The sequence below is a fragment of the Cyrtonyx montezumae genome, unplaced genomic scaffold, assembly GCF_038088225.1.
Source record: "Cyrtonyx montezumae isolate F1298 unplaced genomic scaffold, pur_monq_1.0 scaffold_0, whole genome shotgun sequence".
Classification (NCBI taxonomy): Eukaryota; Metazoa; Chordata; class Aves; order Galliformes; family Odontophoridae; genus Cyrtonyx; species Cyrtonyx montezumae.
This window is the reverse complement of record NW_027071824.1, coordinates 43,170,393-43,191,431: the sequence shown is the minus strand read 5'-3', so window position 1 is coordinate 43,191,431 and position 21,039 is coordinate 43,170,393. Positions and strand designations below refer to the sequence as shown.

At 45.1% G+C, this 21,039-nt stretch overlaps 1 protein-coding gene across 3 annotated transcripts in view; it reads left to right on the top strand.

Annotated features, from left to right (window-relative positions):
• Nucleotides 1-656: 656 nt before the first annotated feature.
• The window catches only part of L3MBTL3 (L3MBTL histone methyl-lysine binding protein 3), a 76,212-nt gene continuing 55,829 nt past the window's right edge, over nt 657-21,039 (top strand). The window contains exons 1-2 of one of the 3 annotated variants that reach the window (XM_065733858.1): nt 657-787; nt 11,686-11,797. In XM_065733858.1, the coding sequence (XP_065589930.1) occupies nt 699-787; nt 11,686-11,797 (201 nt within the window). In that variant the 5' untranslated portion in view covers nt 657-698. Of the gene's footprint in view, nt 1,127-2,397; nt 2,689-11,685; nt 11,798-21,039 lie in introns of those variants that run through there. The other 2 variants (XM_065733866.1, XM_065733876.1) reach the window with 2 other exon arrangements.

The following is a 21,039-nucleotide window of genomic DNA, read 5'->3' as shown; positions in this document are numbered from 1 at the left end:
CTTTGCAGCCCTCCTAGGTGAAGGAAACCCACCCTCGCCGACCCCATAAAAAATAAAGAAAACAACACGGGCCTTCAGTTCGTAGCATTTTCTCAACAATGACAAAGTGACAGAAAATATCTGCTACTGTGAGCACAGGGGGATGACAGAGGGCAGGTGGCACAGGTGAAACTACTTTCCATTCGCAGACCGGCTGCAGCGAGCGGACCGAGGCCCAGTGCCGTAGCTGAGCGCAGGAGCGTGCGTGGCTGCGCTCCCCACGCCGGGTCCCGTGTGACATCCCAAGGCAAGCGGCTCGGCTCCGCGCTCGGATGGCGGGCAGCCACCCGTCACGCCTTTTAGTGAAAGGGTGGGGGAAAAGACGGCGAGACAACGAGGAGAAAAAAGAAAAAAAGGCGCAGCGCGTTATTTTCCAAAAGACCAAAAATAGCAGCGCGCTGCCGCGCAAGCCTCCTTATTATTCCTCCGGCGTCGGCATGCAACCGGGGATGCCGCACCTCGCAGGGCGCCGCGCGCTCCGCCACCGCCGACTTCAACCGGCGCCGCTCGCTCTCCCTCCCTCGCCTGCGCTGCCGCTGCCGCTGCCGCTGCCGCGAGTGCGGCTCCGGCGCAGCGGCAGCGCAGGCGAGGGAGGAAGAACGAGCGGCGGCGGCGGCGGCAGCAGTTTCCCCTTTCCCCAGCCCTGGCTCGGCGGGCGCATGCTCACTTGTGCCCGCAGCCCTGGACCATATTTGTCAGGACCTACTCGAGAGCCGGAGAAAAAGAGAGAGAGAGAGAATTTGGGGGGGTAAGGAGCGGCGGGTTGCGAGCCGGAGCCGGCGGCCGCGGCCGGGGAACGGCGTCGGCGGCAGAAGGCCGGCGGTGGGGTTGGGTTCGGCCCTAGGTGAGGATGAAAGTTGGAGAGCGAGAGAAAGGCAGAGGCGCACCTCCTCGCCCTCCCTTACGAAACGCCGCCGGGGAAGGGAGGGGGTTTCTCCCCCCCACCCGCGCGGCGGGGATGGAAGTTCGCGCCGGGGAAAGTGGGCAAGTGACTCGCAAGTGGCGGGGGAGCGGCTGGGGCAGGGGGTGCCTGCCCGCGCCCCAAGTGTGTGAGTGAGAAAGAGGAACAAAAGAAAGAGAGAGAGAGGTGCCTGCTATTTCTTTTTCTCTCCCCAAACACATGACGGGAGTACGCGCATCGAGCCGTGCCGCGTATCTCGGCGCAGCCACGGGCACGCACGTATGTGCATGTGCATAGAGCTCCGTATGGGGGAGGGAGCCGCCGAAACGCGCCGGGGGGGGCCTTTTTTAAGGGGGGAGGGGGCTCCGCAGGGAGGGGGAAGGGAAGGGGAGAGACATTTTGCGGACTTGCCCCACCGCTGAGCCGCCGCTCGGCTCCATTTAACGCCGCTCGCGGGGCACCGCGGGGACAAACGCGGTGGGGCCGGGGAGGGGGGGTGGGGGGGGCGGGCGCGGGGCTGCGCGCCGGAGGGCGGGCGGCGGGGGGGGGATCCTGCGCTGCGCTCCCCCCCGGCCCCGGCTCTTTGTTCGCGCACGCCGAAGGACGGGGCGAGGTGCGGGCGCGGGGGGGGCGAGGCGCGGCCGGGGGGGGGCGGTGCGAGAGCCCCGTTTTTTCGGTCGGAAGCGGCAGGCGGCGGCCGGGATGGACCGGTTGAATGTGCCGCGGGTCCCCGTGCGCGAAGGCCGCGCTCGGCGCGCGGCGGAGAGTTTGGCGTTCCCGTCGCTCCCGCACTTTGTGTGCCTGTGCGCGAGAGATATTTAAAATATAATCATCTCCCAATTTCCGCCATTTTGGGGAAAGTTTGCACACACATGCACATACCAAAAAAAAAAAAAAAAAAAAAAGCTCCTAGGTTGTTTTTTTTTTTTTTTTTTTTTTTTTTAAGAGGCGGAAAAAAAAGTCTTTAGCTCGAGTGCTCCGCGCCCGCCGCCGCCGCCGTGCGGTGCGCGCTCCCGGGCCGCTGCGGCAGGCGGGGGGCGAGCGTGGGGCGGCCCCTGCCCGCTGCGGGCCGGCGGCTGTCACCCGCGGGCGGCGCCGGGGGTCCCGCGGGACGGCCCCGCGCTGCTCGCGCACGTGTGCGCCCGGACGCGGACGGGGGGCTGGGAGTGGGAGGGGGCGGCGAGCGGCCGGCGCGCTGCTTTGCCCCGAGTCGCGCGCTCTCGGCCCGAGCGCCGGCGGGGGTGCGGCCCCGTTTCCCCCCTCCGCTCTCTCTCTCCGCAGCCGGTGCATTAACGACAGGATATAGGCACACTTGTTCTCGCTAACGTGCGTGTGAGGCGGTGTTATACGCGACGGGGGGAAGGGGAGCGCGATTTTTTTAATTATTATTATTATTGTTATTATTTTTGGTGGGAGCGGCCGCCCGGAGCGCGGGGCGGGGGGAGGAGGGGATGGAGCCGGGAGCCGCCGCCGCCGCCCCCATTTTGTGGCCGCTTCGTCGGAGCGGCCGCACGCGAGAGCGTGAGAGAAAAAGTTGGAGCGCGGGGCCGCGGGCTGCGGGCGGGAGGCGACGCGGCGCTGCCCTCCGCGGGAAGGGGCACCGCTCCGTCGGGCGATCTTCGCGTTGAGATTGGCTGCGAGCGGCCGAGGAGCAAATCCCGCAGCCCCCTCGGGAAAGAGAGCGCGCCCCCTCCTCCTCTTCCTCCTCCTCCTCCTCCTCGCTGGGGGAGGGGAGGAGGGAGGAGAAGGTAAAATTTTCCCCTTCCACTCGGAGCCAGCCGCCCTTTCCCGGATCCCCGTCTCGGGAGGGGGGGCGGGGGGGGGGGGGGGCGGAGGGAGGGAAGGAGGGGGGGGACGGACCCGGTAAACAAGCGGAGTCCCTCTCTGGTTGTGCAACTTCCTCAGGAACCCTCGGCACCCAGTTCCTCTCCCACCCTCGCGCGCACCGTGCTCGCCCCCGCGCCGAGCGGTGGTCCGTCTCCTCCCGCGCGCGCCCGTTGCTCCGGGCCGGGGGGAGGCGGCGGGGAGAGAGAAAGAGAAAACATCGGGGAGCGGCGCAGGGCGGCGGGAGAAGCGCGCTCCCTTCGTTCGAGCACTGCCGGCTCAGGGCCGTCGGAGCGAGCGGCCGCTTTTGTCTCCGCGCTCCTGGCCGAGCCCGGGAGAAACGCGGACCTGAGCAGTCCGGGTTTTCTCCACCAGAAAGTTTCAAGTGCAGCAAAACACGCCGCAAAACTGGCCAAGGAGGGACCTCTGGCGGTAGGCCGCGAGCAGCCGGCGGCCGCGCCCGGCGGGGCCCTAAGCCGCTCCGTTCCGCTCCGCTCCGGCGGCGCGGCTCCAGGCCGAGCGCGGCGGGGTGCGGGGCTCAGAGCGGCCCGGGCCGGCCCCGCGCACCGCCGTCGGCCGCCGTTCGGTCTTCGCAGCGCCCGGAGGCGCTGAGTAACGCTTCCTGGAAACGCGGCCCCGCGGGATGCGGCGGGGAAGGCCATGACGCGCGGAGCTGTGCGGTGTCCTGCGGGCAGCGGGACGGGGCGTGCGAGCCGTGAGCTGACACGGAGCGACAGCCTCCCGCTCGCGGTGGTTCCGTTCGTTTCTGAGAGGCGCTGGGCTGAGCGCGTTTCCTTTTTGTTTCTGCCCGTGAGTCGACGCTCCGCAGCGAGTGCTAACAATCAGGTGGAAAGAAAGTGTAAATGCAACTCGAGACGCGAACGCTCGACTTCACGCTGCTTTCGGAACTGCCCGCGTTCGGAATCAGAGCGGAACCGGGCGTAAAGCCCCTTCGTGAAAGCGGTTCCTCGCCCCAGAAATCCTCCTGTGCCCAGCAGCTCCGGTGAACGTCCGCGCGTGCGGAGCTGCGGGCGGTGCGGTGCCGCCCGAGCCGCCCTTGCCGCGGGACCCCGCCGCTCCGCCGCGCTCCGCCGGTCCCAATGGACGCGGCGCGCCAGTGACGGCGGCTGCCGCAGCGCTCTCATTGGAGGGCGTTTGTTGTCAGCCGGGCGACTGTGGCGAACTTTGGGTTTGTTTCTTGCTGTGTATGGTTTTTATTAATTTCTTGAATTTTTTTCTTTTTTTTTTCCCGCTGTTGCTTTTAATAGTTTTGTTTTTCTAGAAAATGGTGACACGGTGAACACTTTCCCTCTGGCTGGTGGTTGGGTGCTGTCGGGCATCACTCGGGTTGGTGTTTGTGGGTTGTTCCCGTTACCCTTCATCTTTTTAATACTGCTGACAGGTAGAATTATGGAATGTAAGCGGTGGGTGTGAGGAACCAGGGATTACGTGGATGGGATTTACTGAAGATAGTATGTAGCCACAGCTTATTGCTTGGTAGTAGTGCCACTCACTGCAATGAGAAGTAGGAGCTCTTTATGAATTGGAGATCAGAAGAAACAGCAACCAGCAGCTAGGAAAAAGTGAGTTAGTGGTTTAAGGATTGCAGACCCCATGGAGGCTGCTGAAAACAGGCTGATTGGAGGAGAAGGGTGTGAGTATGGGGTGGAGCTCACTGGGAACTAACTTGATGAGAATTCAACATACAACAGGTGATGCTCACTGTGAGGGTTTGGTGCATCACAGTTCTTTCTGTGAGATCTGCACTGCAAATGGAAGGAGATGGGAGTTTTCTGTCACTCTGTGCCTGATTCAAGTTTACAAATGGGATTTGGGAGTTGTACTCCAGTCTTAGTATCTTAGCATCTTAAGCCCCCATTCAGACTGCACAGAGAGGGATGGAAACAAATAACTCATGGAGGTGTTGTAGAGGACATCCTTCCTCAGAGCTCCTCAGGTACAAATTCGCTATAAACAAGTTGGAAGTTGTTAGTGGTGAATGTAATTAGCTGATGGAATAGTGTCAGTATGGGGTACTACAGCACTTTGTGGATGTTTGGAAGTAGCCGTAAGCTGTGTGTAACTGCAGAAGTTGCCCAGTTCTGAGCAGTGGTACCTGTGTTAGCTGTGGCAGAGACCAGATTCAGGTATAGGTACCCATTCTCAGAGCTGGTGCAGCGTCGCTCCTGTCAGAGAACATGGTCTGCAGTTTCTAATGCCTGTGGCCAGGTTTCTTCTGTGAGGAAACGGATTTTTAGCCTATCTACTAGGAAGCATGACCAAACATAGACTGTGTCCCTGAAGAGTGCAGGGGACAGAGAAGTAGCAAGAGATAAAACAAGAGGAAATAATAGAAGGGGACAACACTGACAGGAAATCTGGTCCAATTCCTCTTACAAGTGCTAAGAGGGCAAAGAATTTTAAGCTTATGTTCCTCTGTGAATATAATTCTTACCTACATAGCTCATCTTCAAAGTAACTTATTTGTAATAAATTTCATGAGCAACGGGCAAAGTAGTGGCATGGACTCAGGCAGTCCTTCAACACACAGAACAGAAGAGTGGCAGAACTGGCAAAATAGTTTTTGAAGGATGAAAAATGAAATTTTGAAGGAAATGTGTAATCTGCAGATACTTCTTTTAAGGGAACATCAAAAGAATTAGAACGTTAAAAGAATTAAAACATTAAACAGTTATTTTAAAAGAGCATATTAAAATGTAGCGGATACCCTCAAAATATTTTATCGTTTCCTGCACTGTTCCTGTTGTGGTTGTTTTTGTTGAAGTACATAATCAAGAAGTGCAAGAAGTGGAAGGGTGAGGAGGAGACAAGTGTGTGGTGTGCCCTGCTTGAGCAGATGGTCATGAGAAGAAAAGTGGGCTTTCCCTGGTGGGTTTACAGTGAATAGGAAGTAATTCTGGTTTCTCTGTGCTGCAGATATAAGTGACTTTCCTTTGCTATAACTATTGTTTTATAGGTAGATTAAACACAAGTTTGTCTAAAATAAAAGGGGAGATGTGCTGCGTGGGATAGTTCTCCCCTGTTTGACCTGAGCAGTTCGATGATTCAGCCCTGGTAGTTTTCCCACTCTTGTGTGATAAAGCAGATAAAAACAAATGAACCAGAGCTGCAACCACACCGGCTTCTAGGCGGTAGGGCACGGTTGTCTTTATCTCCTTTGGTCATCTCTGAAGAGAAGGCTGCTTTGATACATGTCGTCTTCTGCTGATGAGCATCACTTCCCCTGTTTACATCCCCTCCAGCCTGTGGATTTCTCTGCCAGCTGTCTCCTGTTTGGAGGTGACCAAAACAGTAATCTGTGCTATCTGGCTAAAAAGACTTGTGCCTTTGTTTCTGCCTGTCTGTCAGGACTGGTGTCTCCAGCTCCATGCATGCCTACAAGGCATATGAGGAATTGCTAGGGGCTGTAAGGATATCATCTCCCTTGAAGCCTCTCTTTGTCTCTTGGACCTCACCCTCCTCCCCTGCTGCTTGTTATGATCATGGAATCATACAGTATCTTTAAAGGGACCTTAAAGACCATCCAATTCCAGCCCTCTGCCTTGGACAGAGTTGCCACACACTGGAGATGTTGAAGGCCAGTTTGGATGGGGTATCCACAGCTGTGGGCAACTTGTTCCGGTGCCTCACCACCCACTGAGTAACAAATTTCTTCCTAATATTTAACCTAAACTTCCCTTCTTTTATTTTAAGGCATTCACACTTGACTTATCACTACCAGACTGTGAAAAAAGTTGGTCCCCCTCATGCTTATAAGCTCCCTTCAAGTATTGGAAGGCCTCAGTGAGGCCTCTCCAGAATCTTCTCCAATCTAAACAAGTCTGTCTCATACAACCTTTCTTCGTAAAAGATATGCTCCAGCCCTCTGATCACCTCTCTGGCCCTCCTTTGGACCTGCTTACCCTGCTTGCCTCTTGATGCAACCCAGGATATCGTTGACCTTCTGGGCTGCAAGGGCACACTCTCTCATGTCCAGCTTTTTGTCCATCAGGACCCCCCAAGTCCTCAGGGCTGCTCTCAATGAGTCCTTCCAGTCAGTGTCCTCTCCTCCCTTCTCTTCTGTACTCATACCTGGGATTACTTCAACCCAGGTGCAACACCTTGCACTTGGCCTTTTTCATCCTCATTAGGTTCATATGGTCACACTTTTCAAGCCTGTCCAGGTCCCTCTGGATGGTGTCCCTCCCATCAGCTGCACCACTCAGCTTGGTATCATTGAGCAAATGTGCTGAGGGTACCCTCCATCCCACTGTCTATGTCAGTGATGGATCTCTGGGAGAGACTACTCATGGCCATCCTCCACCATAGTTCTGTTGACCACAACTCTCTGGCTGTGATATCCAATCAGTTATTTCTCCACTGAATTGTCCAGCCTTCAAATCCGTATTTCTCCAGTCTAGAGACAAGGCTGTTGTGTAGGACCATGCCAAAGGCCAGGTCTTACTTGTTACCAGAGATACCAGTTGCACTTCCTTTGTCCACTGATGTCTTCAGTCATTCATAGAAGGCCACCAGATTGATCAGGCATGATCTGCCCTTGGTGAAACCATGCTGGCTGTCCTGGATCACCTCCATATCTTGCATGTGCCTTAATAGCTCTTCTAGGAGGATCTGCTCCACGACCTTCCCAGGCACAGATGCAAAGCTCACCAGCTTGTAGGTCACCAGGTCTTCCTTTCTCCCTTTCTTAACAATGGGAGTGGTGTCTCCCTTCTTCTAGTCACCAGGGACTTGACTTGACAGCCATGGCTACAGTTCTTTAATTTTGTTTTTCCTTAGACCTCTGAGTCTTTTTTTTTTTTTTTTTACCCCTCTGAGAAAGAGCTGTTGGCTTGGAGTGGAAGCTGACATCAGCCTCTTCTCTCCTGGAGCAAAGCTGCTTGACTGTCCTGACACGGTGCTTTCAGAATTTGTTAAAAGTAAAAATAAAAATACAAAGGAATGAGTACAAAAAATGGACACACCAATCCAGATAGGTTATGCCAATCTGGTAATGCTGTTAAAAGCTCCCTTCTCTGCTGTCCATTGACCCATACTGAATCGAGCCCGGTGGTTAGAAGTCACATGCGGTGCTATCCTGTGTGTTTCATAGGTGGCATCTCAGACTTTCAACATTTGGGTAGGTGTCGGTTAATTCTTTTAAGCACTGACTGAAATAAAAAAGTCCTTCTATTATTACTTTCTGACGTACTCAGTACATAACCTGTAATTATTTCAAAAAATACTTGTAAGTTTAATTGGCATATTCTCTCCTATTTCTTTGCTTTAAATCTTTAAATAGAGAATCTTTCACCAGGGGAATCTATCTCATTTTTAATGCTGTTATTCTCATTAAGTATCTGTTCTGTGAGGTACTCATTTGTTGCTGAACTAGTTGGCAAAAACTAAGGTTTTTCTAAAGGATGTGTTTGATCTTATTCTATACACATGTTTATTTTAATGTTTTTGAGTTGTTGTTTTTTTTGTATGTCTATGTCTAGAGAAATGTTAATATTGAAATATTAAAATACAGCACATTCCTCTAAAGATCTTACAGCTTACAGCTGCGAAGACTAAAATGCAGTTGCATCCCTAATAGTGGATGAAGGAGATTCTTTAGGAAAATGACTGTTACGGCCTTACCTTCATGTCACATGGCACTTGGTGGGAGACACCCACACAGCACTGTGGTTGCTCAGCCCCATGTTCATCTGGTATTTTTAAAACTTATTGGTAGTGTTGTAGCAACAGAAATTATAGCAAATGAGATTATTGTAGAAGGAGTTACGCTAATTCAAAGAGCTACATTGGAGCTTTAAAAATGAAAATGAGTAGATAAGGCATTCTGTAGTTCTCTTTCTAAAGGATTTCATCCTTTTTAGTACCTCACTGCTGTAGTAATGTAATTGGTCTTTTTCTCCCTCTTACTTATCAGTTGTAGATGGATGTAAACCAATCTTTCATCTGTGCAAACCCATTGAAGCTGGAAACAGATATTTTGTTAAATGTAATTCTTTTTGTTAAATACATTTCTATCTGCATTGCCCTGTGACCTTGTCATCCACATCACCAAGTTTCTGAAAGCTGAAGAGGGCCATTATACAAAAGTACAGAATGTGCTCCTAATCTTAATTTTAAAGAGAAAACAGTAACAAATACCTTATCGAACAATGTATCTTATCAAAAAATGTATCTTTATTGCTGCTTGTTACCTGAGGATACTTTGTTAGGTGTAATTAATTAAAAAATCATTTGTTTTCTTGGAAGAAATATGTACCTTTCTGTTACAGAGATTTCACTTGGACTTGGTCTTGTTTTTCCAACTAATTCTGTTCTGAAGCAAGTCTGTAACACCAGTGGCATTATCAGAGATGCCAGGACACACTGCGGTGCTCACTGTGGCTCCTTGCCACAGCCAGCCACCACTACAAGGAAGCACTGCCTCCCAGGCCCATTCCCACTTTTCATTATTTCTTCTGCACAAGCCTTCAGAATGTGTATTCCATAATAAACCACAGAGGAGTTGAGTAGAGCATCTACTAAATAGTGTTAAGAGACTTGAGTTAATACAGAGCACAGCTTTGTCTATGCATAGGCAGGCCAGTTGTGGGGAGCACGTCGCACCAGCATGCTCGGAAGAGTGCATTTTATGTTCTAGTTCATGGATTTCTGGGTAGATCGATTTTTCAACTATTTTTTAGCGGCTTGGGTCGTGTATTTTTTGAGGAAATGCTCATGTCCCTACCATTGTGCTGCTGTTGAGTTTGGTGCCAACCCACCTGAGCCGTTCCCTTACCTTGCTAAAGACTGGTTTCGTGCTGGGCTTGAGCTCTACAGTACACCATACTCTGGGCTCAAGTTCAGTTTATTTTGTGGGAGCTGCCCTAAGGTAGGTGGCGTAGGTTTTGCCTGGGAGATTTTTTAAAAGACAAGGTCTAGGGATTTAGGGGATTCCTTAGTTCATACTGGATTTGTTTGTATTTGTTTGTATATTAATTTTTTTTTAGCATTGACGATATGTTTTTCAGTAATTTCTCATACAGTAGAACTAAATTGAGGGAGTGAAAAGACATGTTAAATGATGTGGTTCTTCTTACTTCAGATGTATCACGAGGAACATGTGGCTTGTTGTAGAGAGAGAGCCTTCCGTAGGCACAGAGAGCTCTTGACCCATTGCAGGGACCTACCTGACCCATGAAGCAAAGGGAGGGTGCGGGTCTTTTCATTGTGAGCAGCAGTTACTGCAGAGGTCCATCTTTGCCCTGTTGATGTCATGTGGTGGCTGCGTGGCACTGAAAGCGCTCAGTGAGTGAGATGTTGCTCAGGGTGATAAGGACTGCATGGTCCTCCTGGAATCAAGGAGGAAGCCGAGGAGAAGCACAAGGGTGCTCACACTGTTGACACAGCGAAAGAGTAGTGGCTGGCTGTAGTGGTGGTGTTCCATTGTCTGGTATTATTTTTCTAATGATAAAAAAAAAGTGAACTTGAATATTTTTCACACCACAGAGTTAATTAGCTAAGTATTTTTCTTCTCACACTTTCAGTCAAAAGCTTCTGAAAGACCCACGTTTTCTTGTGCTTGGGTTGTATCTTTTCCTGTTGTCTGTAAGTAAACAGACGTCACCCTCAGTCTTTGTGGACATTCCAGATTTTCAGAGCATGGATAGATATTTGTGGAAGCTGAATTTTGAGAGTAGGACCTATGTTAAATATTAAGATTTTGAAAAATAAGGTCAAAGAAACCTGTGTGCCTATTTGAATTTCAAATACTGATACTTGCAGGGAAAGTTTTTAGTCAGTCTGCAGATGGAAAATGAGGCTTAGAAGGTGTTAAAGAGTTCAAGGAATGTTAATTTGAAAAGAAATAAGCTTTTCCTAATAGATCACAAACTGAAGATGTGACTCATCTTGCCATAAATTGTTTCAATTGCTAAGCACAACACATAAGTCCTTCAAAAAGGGAATCAGTGATTCAGATTCCACATCCAACCAATATTAAATTAGGTGCCAGGCCACGAAGTTAAAGATCACTGGATTGGTAAGAAGCAGGAAGGAATAAGCTGGTGTTAGTCACAAATGGTCGCTATCACCATTTGCAGGTCAGTGCAACTGATATCGACTTTGTGATAGAGAGAAGTGCTGGACCAAAGCTAGGCACCAGTGGCAAGTGTGATGTGGTGGTGTTGCTTGTGCAGATAAACTTTTGCCACAGGAAAGAATGTCCAAATCCACTATTTTTCAAGATAAGTGTTTTCTCCTCTGCTTTGGCTGTCCTGAAACAGAGGGATCTGGTAAAACAAGGTCTTGTGAAGCTGGAGTTTTCTCTCCTGTGCGTGTCTACGTGCAAATGAGTTTCACAAATACAAGTCGCATACATGGTGAAACTGTGGAGACAGTGAATACCTGGGTCTCCCAAGTCAGATAATGAAAATGAAAGATAGTCTTAAATTCATTTTACAGTATTAATTTGAACTTGGGTAAAGCTTTCACATCAGCACGTGGTGAGATTTTCAAGAAAACTTTAATGTCTTCTTAACTTAATAAGCTCTTTTTTATAGTTCTTAATATATTTCTGTCTCATTCCCCAGAACAAGTGTTCTTCTTAGGTATGTTTAATGTATGTGTTCCCCATGTCAATTTGTTTACTGTTTGAGGCTTTGCATTTCTCTCCAATTCAGCCTCATTACTAGCCTCCTGCTGTATAAAGGAGGGATTACTTTTTAATGTTTTCGAAAGATTTTCCCTTGTTCCTATTACACTAGCTTATATTATCAGCATTGTCATCAGTTGTCCACATTGTCAGTATGCCAGAAGTGTTTGATACTAATCCATGAGGTGCATCTGAAGAAATGTCCAGTGAAATGAGCACTTTTACCATTTTCAGTTTAAAATCTTCTTTTTTTTTTTTTAATTTTTCTTAGTACATGCATCATGAATGAATCTGCCTCCAGTGGAAATGGCCAAGAGTTCGATGTATTTAGTGTTATGGACTGGAAGGATGGCATAGGTACGCTGCCAGGAAGTGACCTGAAGGTAAGATTTGCAATTTTTGATAAGCATAATAGAAATTTTAAATGCCAAAGGAATGTATTTCACAAGCTGGTGTGTAGGTATCTGCTTCTATGAATAAAACATGAATCTGCAGCTCTGAGTTAAGAGTCTGTAGCCTGTTAGCTTTTAGCTCTGGAATCTCTTGATTCAGTTTCTGGTGCTGGCAAAGACAACAGTCATCCCTGTAGGAAGGCATAAATTAACACTGCCTCACTATACAGACAGAAGTAATCAAATGCACAAAATGCAAGAAATGTAAAATCTAAGTGTGAAAACTCGGACCATTTAGAGTATTACAGTGCTGTCTAACTAAGAATGCCTGTACTGTCACTGATTTTCACACTCCTCATATTCTTAGTTCTTTTTATTTCTAAAAATATTTTATGTTTTCTGTGTTTTGTCATGTGGCTGCCTAGCAAAATGAATAAAGTGAATGCTTCTGAGATAGGTATACTTCAGCAATTTGAATGGCATTGGAATAGTACTTTTAATTAAATTTTTCTCACTGCATGTATTTACCCAAGTAAATTATAGCAGTTTTATTTTTAAAATATTTAATAGATTTTTTTTGTTTGTTTGTTTTAATTTGGCTGATACACTCTACTGTGTCCTCAGAAGGTTTCCTTGTCAGCATTAGCTAAAAGTGCAGCTTTGGTGTTAGAGGCTTCTTGCACTTTTTTTTCCCTTTTGATTGTAGCAGATATTTCCTTATGATTCCATTTAGACAAGCATTGATGAGGTTTTTTTGAAGTCTGTTTTTTGAATCTCAAACTCTGAGTTTTTAAAAGCACTTAATATTCCTTGATGCCTAGTAGAATTTCTTGTGTTGAAAGGGTAAAAACATGGGAAATTCAGGATACATGTGTTGCAGGGGTTATTGTGTTATGTTTTTGTTTGTTTTTAAAACACAGAATTGTAGAATAGAATCACAGATTAGTTTTCTTTGGGAAAGACCTTAGGACGACCTTGTCTAGACCCCTCACTCGGAGCAGACTACTCCAGGCCTTCTCCAGGACAGATTTGACTATAGGCAGAGCTGGAGATTCCACCACTTCTGGGCAGCTTGTCCAAGTATTTCACCGCCCTTATGGTGTTTGTTTTTGTTTTGGGTTTTTTACTTCTACTGCTACTTAATTGCAGGTTCTTTCCGCTTCTCCTTACCTGTCATATGTTGCAGCCTTTGTTTTGGTGAACATCTGTGGGACTTGCTCCCATATCATAGAATCATGAAATCACAGAATCACCAAGGTTGGAAAAGACCTACAAGACCATCCAATCCAACTGCTCACCTATCACCAGTAGTTCTCTCTAAACCATGTCCCTCAACTCAGTGTCTAAACGTTCCTTGAACGTGAACATGTTGATGTTTTTCCTATACCAAACACAGCAAATTGTATTTAGTCTCATCAGAACTGTGTAGAGGTGAATAACCAGATGCTTTAATCTGTAGGCTACCCTTTTGTTGAAACAGTCCTGGATGCTTCTGGCTTTCATTGCTGCCACAACACGTAGCTGTATTGTGTTCAGCTTGCCAATGGGACCCACAGGCCTTTTTCTGCGAAGTTGCTTTCACACAGCCAGCCTGGGGCTGGAGTGTTTCACACAGCCATTCCATCCCTGATGCAGAGCTTTTCAATTGCTCCTGTAGTGATTCATGACATCTTGTTAGTCCATTCTTTCAGTGTGTAGGGCTTTTCTCAACAACAACCCAGACCTCCAGTGTATCAAACCCTCTCTCCATTCTGGTAATTTGCTTTTGCTGCTTGTGCACATACAGAAACCTTTTCTAGTTGCCTGTGCTAGTTTGTTCTCCAGCTGAGTTTTCAGTTTCCTAATGCCATTGTTGCATGCTTGGGCATTGTCTCTGTATACCTTCTCTGTGTCTCCTCAGTGTTACCTTCTACGTACTTCCTCCCTTTGCTTTTAAGCTAATGCAGAAGTTCTTAGTTCTTTCCTGCTGGTCTTGCTGAACTTCTTGCACATTGGCATGCATCTTGTGGTGTGAGAAGGTTGACCCTGGAGATATCTGGGTCTCCTGAGCCCATTTACCCTTTACAACTGTCTCCTATATGATCCTGTCAAGTAAATCTCTGAGCCAGCCAATATCTGCTCTCCTGAAATTCAGTGCTGTTATTTCAGGGTTCATTTTGCTCCCTTCAGACTTCACTGTCTCACGGTCACTGCTTTGAATGCTGACATCAGTTTCCACATCTCTGACAAGTTCTGTATTTTTGTCGTAAGTTCAGAATTTTAAAATTCCTTTGCTTTTTAATAAGCAAAGTTGTGTGGAAGGTAAACGTAGTACTAAAATGCTTGCAGAAGGAATATGTAGGGGTGGAATTCAAGAAAACAGAACTATACCTTACAATCCACCAGTACTTGCTTTGATCAGTTCTGTTTTCCCTGTGTTAAAAGAAACAGAACAAGTAAAAGTTAATTAGTAGAGGAATAGAAAAGCATTCATATGAAACAAATAAAAAACCTGGGAGATGTAGTTGAGCATAATTTCAAGACATCATGCAAGATACTGCATTTTGGAGGAAAGCCTGGCCTTCATTTTGAGGTTGTTCTTGTGGCCAACTTCTGATTGTTAGACACAAACAAATAATTGATTTTTGGATAGAAATTCTTTCTTTTGTCCAGGCATTGAAGAAAACGCTGTGAGAGGTGAGATGGTAATATACACAGAATAATGAAAGATTATTCTTCAGAGAGAACAGGGCAGGTAGCTATTTTTTTTAATAACATAAGATCAAGGGGATACTCAAAGAAATCGAAGTGGAACCATTCTAAAAGCGAGCGAAGGAAAAATATTTTCTAACAATGCAGAATTACCCTGAGGAGCTAAGTGGACCAGAGAACATCAAGACATAGCGAAAGGCTAGACATTTATGTAGATAACAAAACAGCTGGGGGTGTTAGAAAAGTAAAGATTTTAATCTTCTGAGAGAATTGTAGCAACTCACTTTTCAGGATTGCTTCAAATAATGATGGTTAAAAGGGTGACTAATCCCATGAAGCTGTAAATGTGATCATAAAAAAAATGCGTATGCTCTTTGTAGAATTCACAGAATAGGGTTGATTCAGATGGTTTACCTGAACTTTCCTGATAAAAGACTATTTTAGTACTGTGTTCTGGACCTCAAGAAAGTGGCCTTTTGTAGCAGTTGCTGCATGTGTCTTCCAGAAATTACAGTAACCTCATTCTACTGAAGATATCAAATGATTGCCATGTATTTGCACTGAAATACAATTGAAAAAGCCAGTGTGGTGGCAGTGTGTACAAATCCAAATGTTGTTTTTTCTAGATTGGTAAAAGATTGGAGTTCTTGTTTTCTTATGTAATAAAATGCAATAGTTGAACTCTACAGAGAATTATGTATTGCTTATCTCTAGCATATTTTTATAAAATTTTGGAAAAAATGTTCTAGGTTAAACATAGCAAATATTGAAATGCTAGTTTTTAATATAGAGCTATATGAACTCCTTATTTTTAGTCACAGAACATCTACCTGTCTTTATTGCTTGCATGAGGAAATTTTTTACATGCGAATATTCTAAGAAATCTCTTTCCTTGTGTATCATGTTAACACCCAGCCTTATCAATAGAAATCATCAGACAAGCATAGCTGATATATTTGTAGTAAGAGCAACCTTTTTTTTTTTGTTAGAACCACTTCAAGTTTTGTGAATACAAGTTCCTCTGTGAATGAAACGTGGTAAAAACCATTTTAAGTAGTGTCAGTGCTTGAAGCGTGTATGTATTTTCTAAACTTTCTTCTAAACTAACTCTTATGAGAAGAACAGCTAGATATAGGTGATGACTTTTCTTTCTTTTTATTACAATGTCATTTGGTCAGTTTCGTGCTAACTGAACTTCCCTGAGACATACTGCACCAGGGGATGGTCAGTTCCCAGCTTAATGAACCTAAGAGAGCTGCATCAGACACCAAGCCTGTGTTCTCAACCATCCCATGGTCTCTTGCCTGTTTTCCAATTCTTAAAACGCTAGAAATGTTTTCTTCCTGTGATTTTCTCCAGTATTAATTGTTAGATTTTTGTCAAGTGTAATTGGAGGAGACTCTACAAAAGCATTCTCATAACAAATTTCCTTTGAACTTCTTAGTGAAAACAGGCTTAAAGTAGTTAATATTTCTTTAACACTGCTCTGAGCATGTGTTCAAGAACTGTGCGACAGATAAATAGTGAGTGAGTGTGGAAAATGCTAGAATTTCAAATTATTCAAAAGAGACAGTTAAGGTTGTACAGTATGACACACTGAGTATCAAGAACAAAACTTTTAGCACTGTATGTTGGGAGTTATTTCAAGATGTGTAAATAAACCAGAAAACTTGAATTCCAGTAATGTTTAAAATAGTTTACAAATCGCAGAATGCCTTCATATGGCAGATTAAGTAATGCACGCTCTTTTGAAAAATGTCAGTGCTTACCAGTTACTCTGCATGGTGTGAATGTGAAATACATTTTTCTTGAAGTCTGAGTGCTGAGTGCAGGCAGTCGCCCCATCACTTCAAGATTTAAATGCACTCATTAAATTGGAAAAGCTGTAATAATTTATAATTACATCCTACCTTAGTGACAGAAGTTTATGAAGTACTTTGTAACAAGTTTGTTCTGCAGTGCTTGTGTTTTGAAAGTGAACTGTTGCAAGATGCATGGACAGAGTTTCGGTCATTGATTTCAATTTGTAAATTGTGATTGAACTGAAAAAAAAAAGGACAGTAATAAATGTGATGGTGAAGAAATTAACCTCTAAATAGAACTGGGCAGCTAATCTTGTAGAAAACTGGCTCTAACGGCAGAACGGGAATGGCAGAATTCCAGCCAGCTAAGCAGCAGTGCTGGGTATCTCCAGCTGGAAGGTAAGGAGGGTGGCCATGATTCAGAGTGGTGTGTTTTGGGCTGTGCAGTCAGCCCAAAGCAGCATCCTGCACCTTTTTGCCTGCCTGTTCTGAAATTCAGTCACACTCGAGATAATTAATGTTTTGAAAGCAAGTTACTCTTCTCTCATGTGGTTATATGGCACAAATACTAGTGCAGTACTTTCTTTGTGTAAAGCCAGCTCTGCTCTCCTGCAGTGTCAGGAGACACACTTCTAGTCAAGGCAGTGAGTTCTTCCACAGGGTGCAGGTTTCTTCAGGGGACATCAGCTATGGGGTGCCAGTTGTATGTACCAGGAGGACATTGTCTGAGGGAGGTGCTGGGTCCCCTTCAGGGAGGCTGAGAAAAGGGAGCTCAAGGAAGAGGAAGCAAGTCATGTTAGACTTCCCTAGGCCATGAGTCAGTCCAAGCAGATCTAGTGGTCTTTTGCCACATGGAAATGGCTTTCTTTAGTTGCAGTCTAATGTAATTAATTAGCCTATGTTGTGCCTCATTGCCATGGTGGTTTTTTTTTGTTTTTTGTTTTTAATTAATGCTGTGCATCATAAAGAACTAATTTTACCTTTGCCTTTGTAAAAAAAATAAAAAAAAATAGAAAGACCAGAGAGGAAATTTCTCTATTAAAATTGCTGAAACTCTGAAGTCAAGAAATGACAGAATTAAGTTTCTCTTGGATCTTTATTTGTGTGTATAGTCTACTGCACTGAAGAAATAGGATTGAAACATGCATGGTTTATTAGCAAATAGTGATTATCTACTGCATCATTTACTGTAGGTGCTGTGAGAATTGTAAATACCTAGGCAGAGGGCTTCAGGAAGAAAAAGGAATAGTTTAGTGAGCAGTGCAGGTGAGTCCCACCTCACCTTGGTGCTGTGTTCACTGGTACCACAGCCTTCCTGTGTAGTGCTGAACAACTTGCTGAAACCAAAATTTGGCAGGTAGCCATTCATTTTCTGTCTGTCACTTGTTTGGGTTCCCTGGGAGATATTAGCATCTGGTATTTAGAAATACTCTGGCTGAAATAATTCAGAGCTAGGAGTGCTCTACAGGTCAAGTTCTGGATCAATAATCGTGTTGGCAGACAGGAGTATAAAAATACTCAACAGAACCTTGACTTCTGACTCTGGCACAGATTTATGTGTTACCTTAAGAAAGCCTCTTTAGTTGTGATTTCCTCGTCAAGTGGAGATAAGGCAGACTGAGTGTGCAGTGGAGAGCAATCACCAAGAAGCCCTCTGGCGCTACGATAATTCTTGAGTAGTCTGGAGGGAAAAAATGGAAGAGACTGAAGATGTCTAAGAATCAAGTAGCTGAAGTTTACTCCAGACAAGGCTGAGGTGTGGGGAAATGTCTGTCTCTCTAACTAGAGGTGAATGTTTGCTGATGGTACCTAGGCTTTCAGATGAAGAGTAATGTTCCTATTTTTATTATGGGGGGGAGGAATGGGAGAGCTGTGGTTTGATAGTAAGCCATTCAAGTTCTTCCAGCTTGTGCCTGCCTGGAGAAGAGCATTTGGATACAAATTGTTACTTCTTTATTACTTCTTGGATTACCCTGTTGCACTGTTACTGTAGCGCCTTGAAATCAATTGGGGATTGCTTGAAGTGCCGCACTTTTGCCAGCAGTGATTCCAGTGGTCCGGATCTGGTGGTTCATAGTGGTATGTCATTTAAGCTCTGATGATGATGATTTAGAGAACCCTAAATACGAAGAGCTCCTTCTTAACTTGTTTCTTGTTTTTGCTTTGTTTTTGCCATACTTGACAAGAGCTGGAGCATCCAGACTGCATTTGTCCTCATCTTTAAATGAGGGGAGTAGCCAGGTGCCAGGACTCATTTCCCTGTCCTTTATATACGAAAGAATTTAAATGTTGTGTCCAGGCAAGCAGCATAAATTGTGTGTTCGCCAAGGGCTTTGTATTGAGCCATGGGCAGGGTTCTGAGAGTAATGGGGAGCTAGTAAGAGGTATTCCTGTTTCCTTTTGTGAGTGGCTGATAACACAGGTTTTGTTTAGGAGTTATTTTGTTTGCACTGCATTGTAACAGGCATTGTTAGAGTGCCTAAAGCTTTTGGGGATACATGCTTCTTGTTATTTCAAGTGTTTTTTTTTGTTTGTTTGTTTGCTTATTCTTAAAGAAAATAAGCAGTCATTTTGCTTTCATACAATGGAGAGTAACCTTAGTGGTTGAAGAAAGTATAAAATAACCAGCAACTGCCTCTTTTTCTGAATACTATCCAGTTTGTGACTGAGACAGTGGATCTATGGAAGAAAATGGTATCTGTTCATACATGTGAAAGGTTTATCAAACGTACACACTGAGAAAAAGGTAGTGGTTGAATGGACAAGTTCTGGCTCTTATTAACTCAAACAATATTTAAACATAGTTTGGCATGTAGTGGGATGTGATTGGACGTATAATGCTCTGAAGAGAGGTGGAGCTTTAAGATGCCGGAAAGCCTCAGTTAGTATGAGCAGTCCCACTGAAACCACTGAGGATGTTCATGCTTAAAATCAAGAGCGGTGATAACTATTTGGTAGATAGAGATTCGAGTCTAGTTATTGGGATTGTGTACCTGGAGTACCAGATGTCTCAGTGCCCTCTTCACAGACTGCTTTATAACTCCTTCACTTAAGTTCACTTACTTTGTGTTCTTGATGAACATATACTCAATTTGTTTTGGATAATACAAAGTTTGAGGGTTTCAGCTGAGCTAGTCTGCAGTCACAGTGCTGTGTGCTCAAGGTGGATTTTCTTTTAGTTATGATCAGAGCGCAGTAACAACTGTATACATTGCTATGAGCTCTTTGTCCTAATCTTGCCCAGTAGATGGTACTGTTGGCCGTGTTTTGTAATTTATTTCAAAGTTGTTCATTAGACGTAATTTGTTATGTCTTCTGCACTTGACTCGCTCTTCCTTTTTCTTCCTTTTTATTTCTGCCTGCTCTCTTAAGTAACATCTTTACCCTGTAGAAAACAGTAGTAGCCTTTATTCTGATTTGGTCTCGGTGAGTACTGATGAAGTCTTGTGCACTCCTGAAAGGGCGGAAGTTACAATTGGTTGAAATAGTCTGATATTTGTTGCTCCAAGTTAGATACATACAGCAGCAAGGAACTAATTTAAAAACGGAATTATTTATATTTTTTCCCCAATAAGTTTGCTTTTCTAAGAGCTGATTTGCAGTGTCATAGTCTGATCTTTTTTTATTTGTATTTCACATTGAGTGACAGATATACTGAGCACTTTGACCAAATGTGGGACAAGATAACTAAAAGCACTGTTAGTGTATAAGTCCCCTAAATAAAACTACAGAATGTCTCCAAACCTGCATGATAAAACAGAAGACCTTTACTAGAAATAAAAAAGTCCTGAAGCCATTGGAGAAGGGACAGAGGCAGTCTACCTGTGACATTACGCAAAGTCAGGTTCTCATCTCTTTTCACTGAGAAGAAAGTGAATTTCTGTGGTTGAGCACAGCACACAGTGGTGTGCTAATCAAAAGGCTGGAGTACCATTTTCATGAGAGGAACAGAAGCAGTTTGTATTTAACGTAGTAAAATGAAGCCTAGAGATGCAGAATCCCTCACTTCAGAGGTATACCCAGAGAATAAACAATGGGAAAAAGAAAGAGCGGGGTAATGTTGAGTTAAGAACAAATGAGCATAAACTGACTTTGAATAGATTTGAATTGAAAGTTAGAGGAATGCTTTTCAAGTAAGAGCCTATAGGAAACTATTAGAAAGAGAATGCAATAAATAGGATTTCAGTAGAGGTTGCTTTAAGTGCATACAGTTCTGCTTTGCAGTCTGTGAAATACTTTGGTACAATTGCCTGCAGAAAACAAATGTTTTTTTGCAGTAACTCACTGTATCTGTTCCAATCCTATGTACATTTTAATGCAATTTTTTTTTTAATTGTGTATGGTTAGCACTTTTGAACCATGTATTCGCATATAGTTAACATGTGAATAATCAGAAATGGTTCAGAATCTATTTATAGTGCTTGATCATTATATGTTTAAGGTTATATGTTTAAACCTTGATTTCTCTCAGTGTATTCTTTTGTTGAATGAAAATTAAAATGATCTTGTGGGTTGAATTGGCAGTCATGTAAGCTGAAATGCTGGTATTATCAGGAAATCATTTCCTGAGGATGTGAAAATTTATCTCTGCATCAAGTGGGAGGAATCTATAGTAATGTTTGGATGGAAGTTACTGTTTAGTTTTCTTCTGATCCTTTATCTTTGGAAACTGCTAAACAGGGCAGTTAAGTAAGTTCTATGTTGTATACTTCATCACTAACAATTAGACTCATTCTGCCA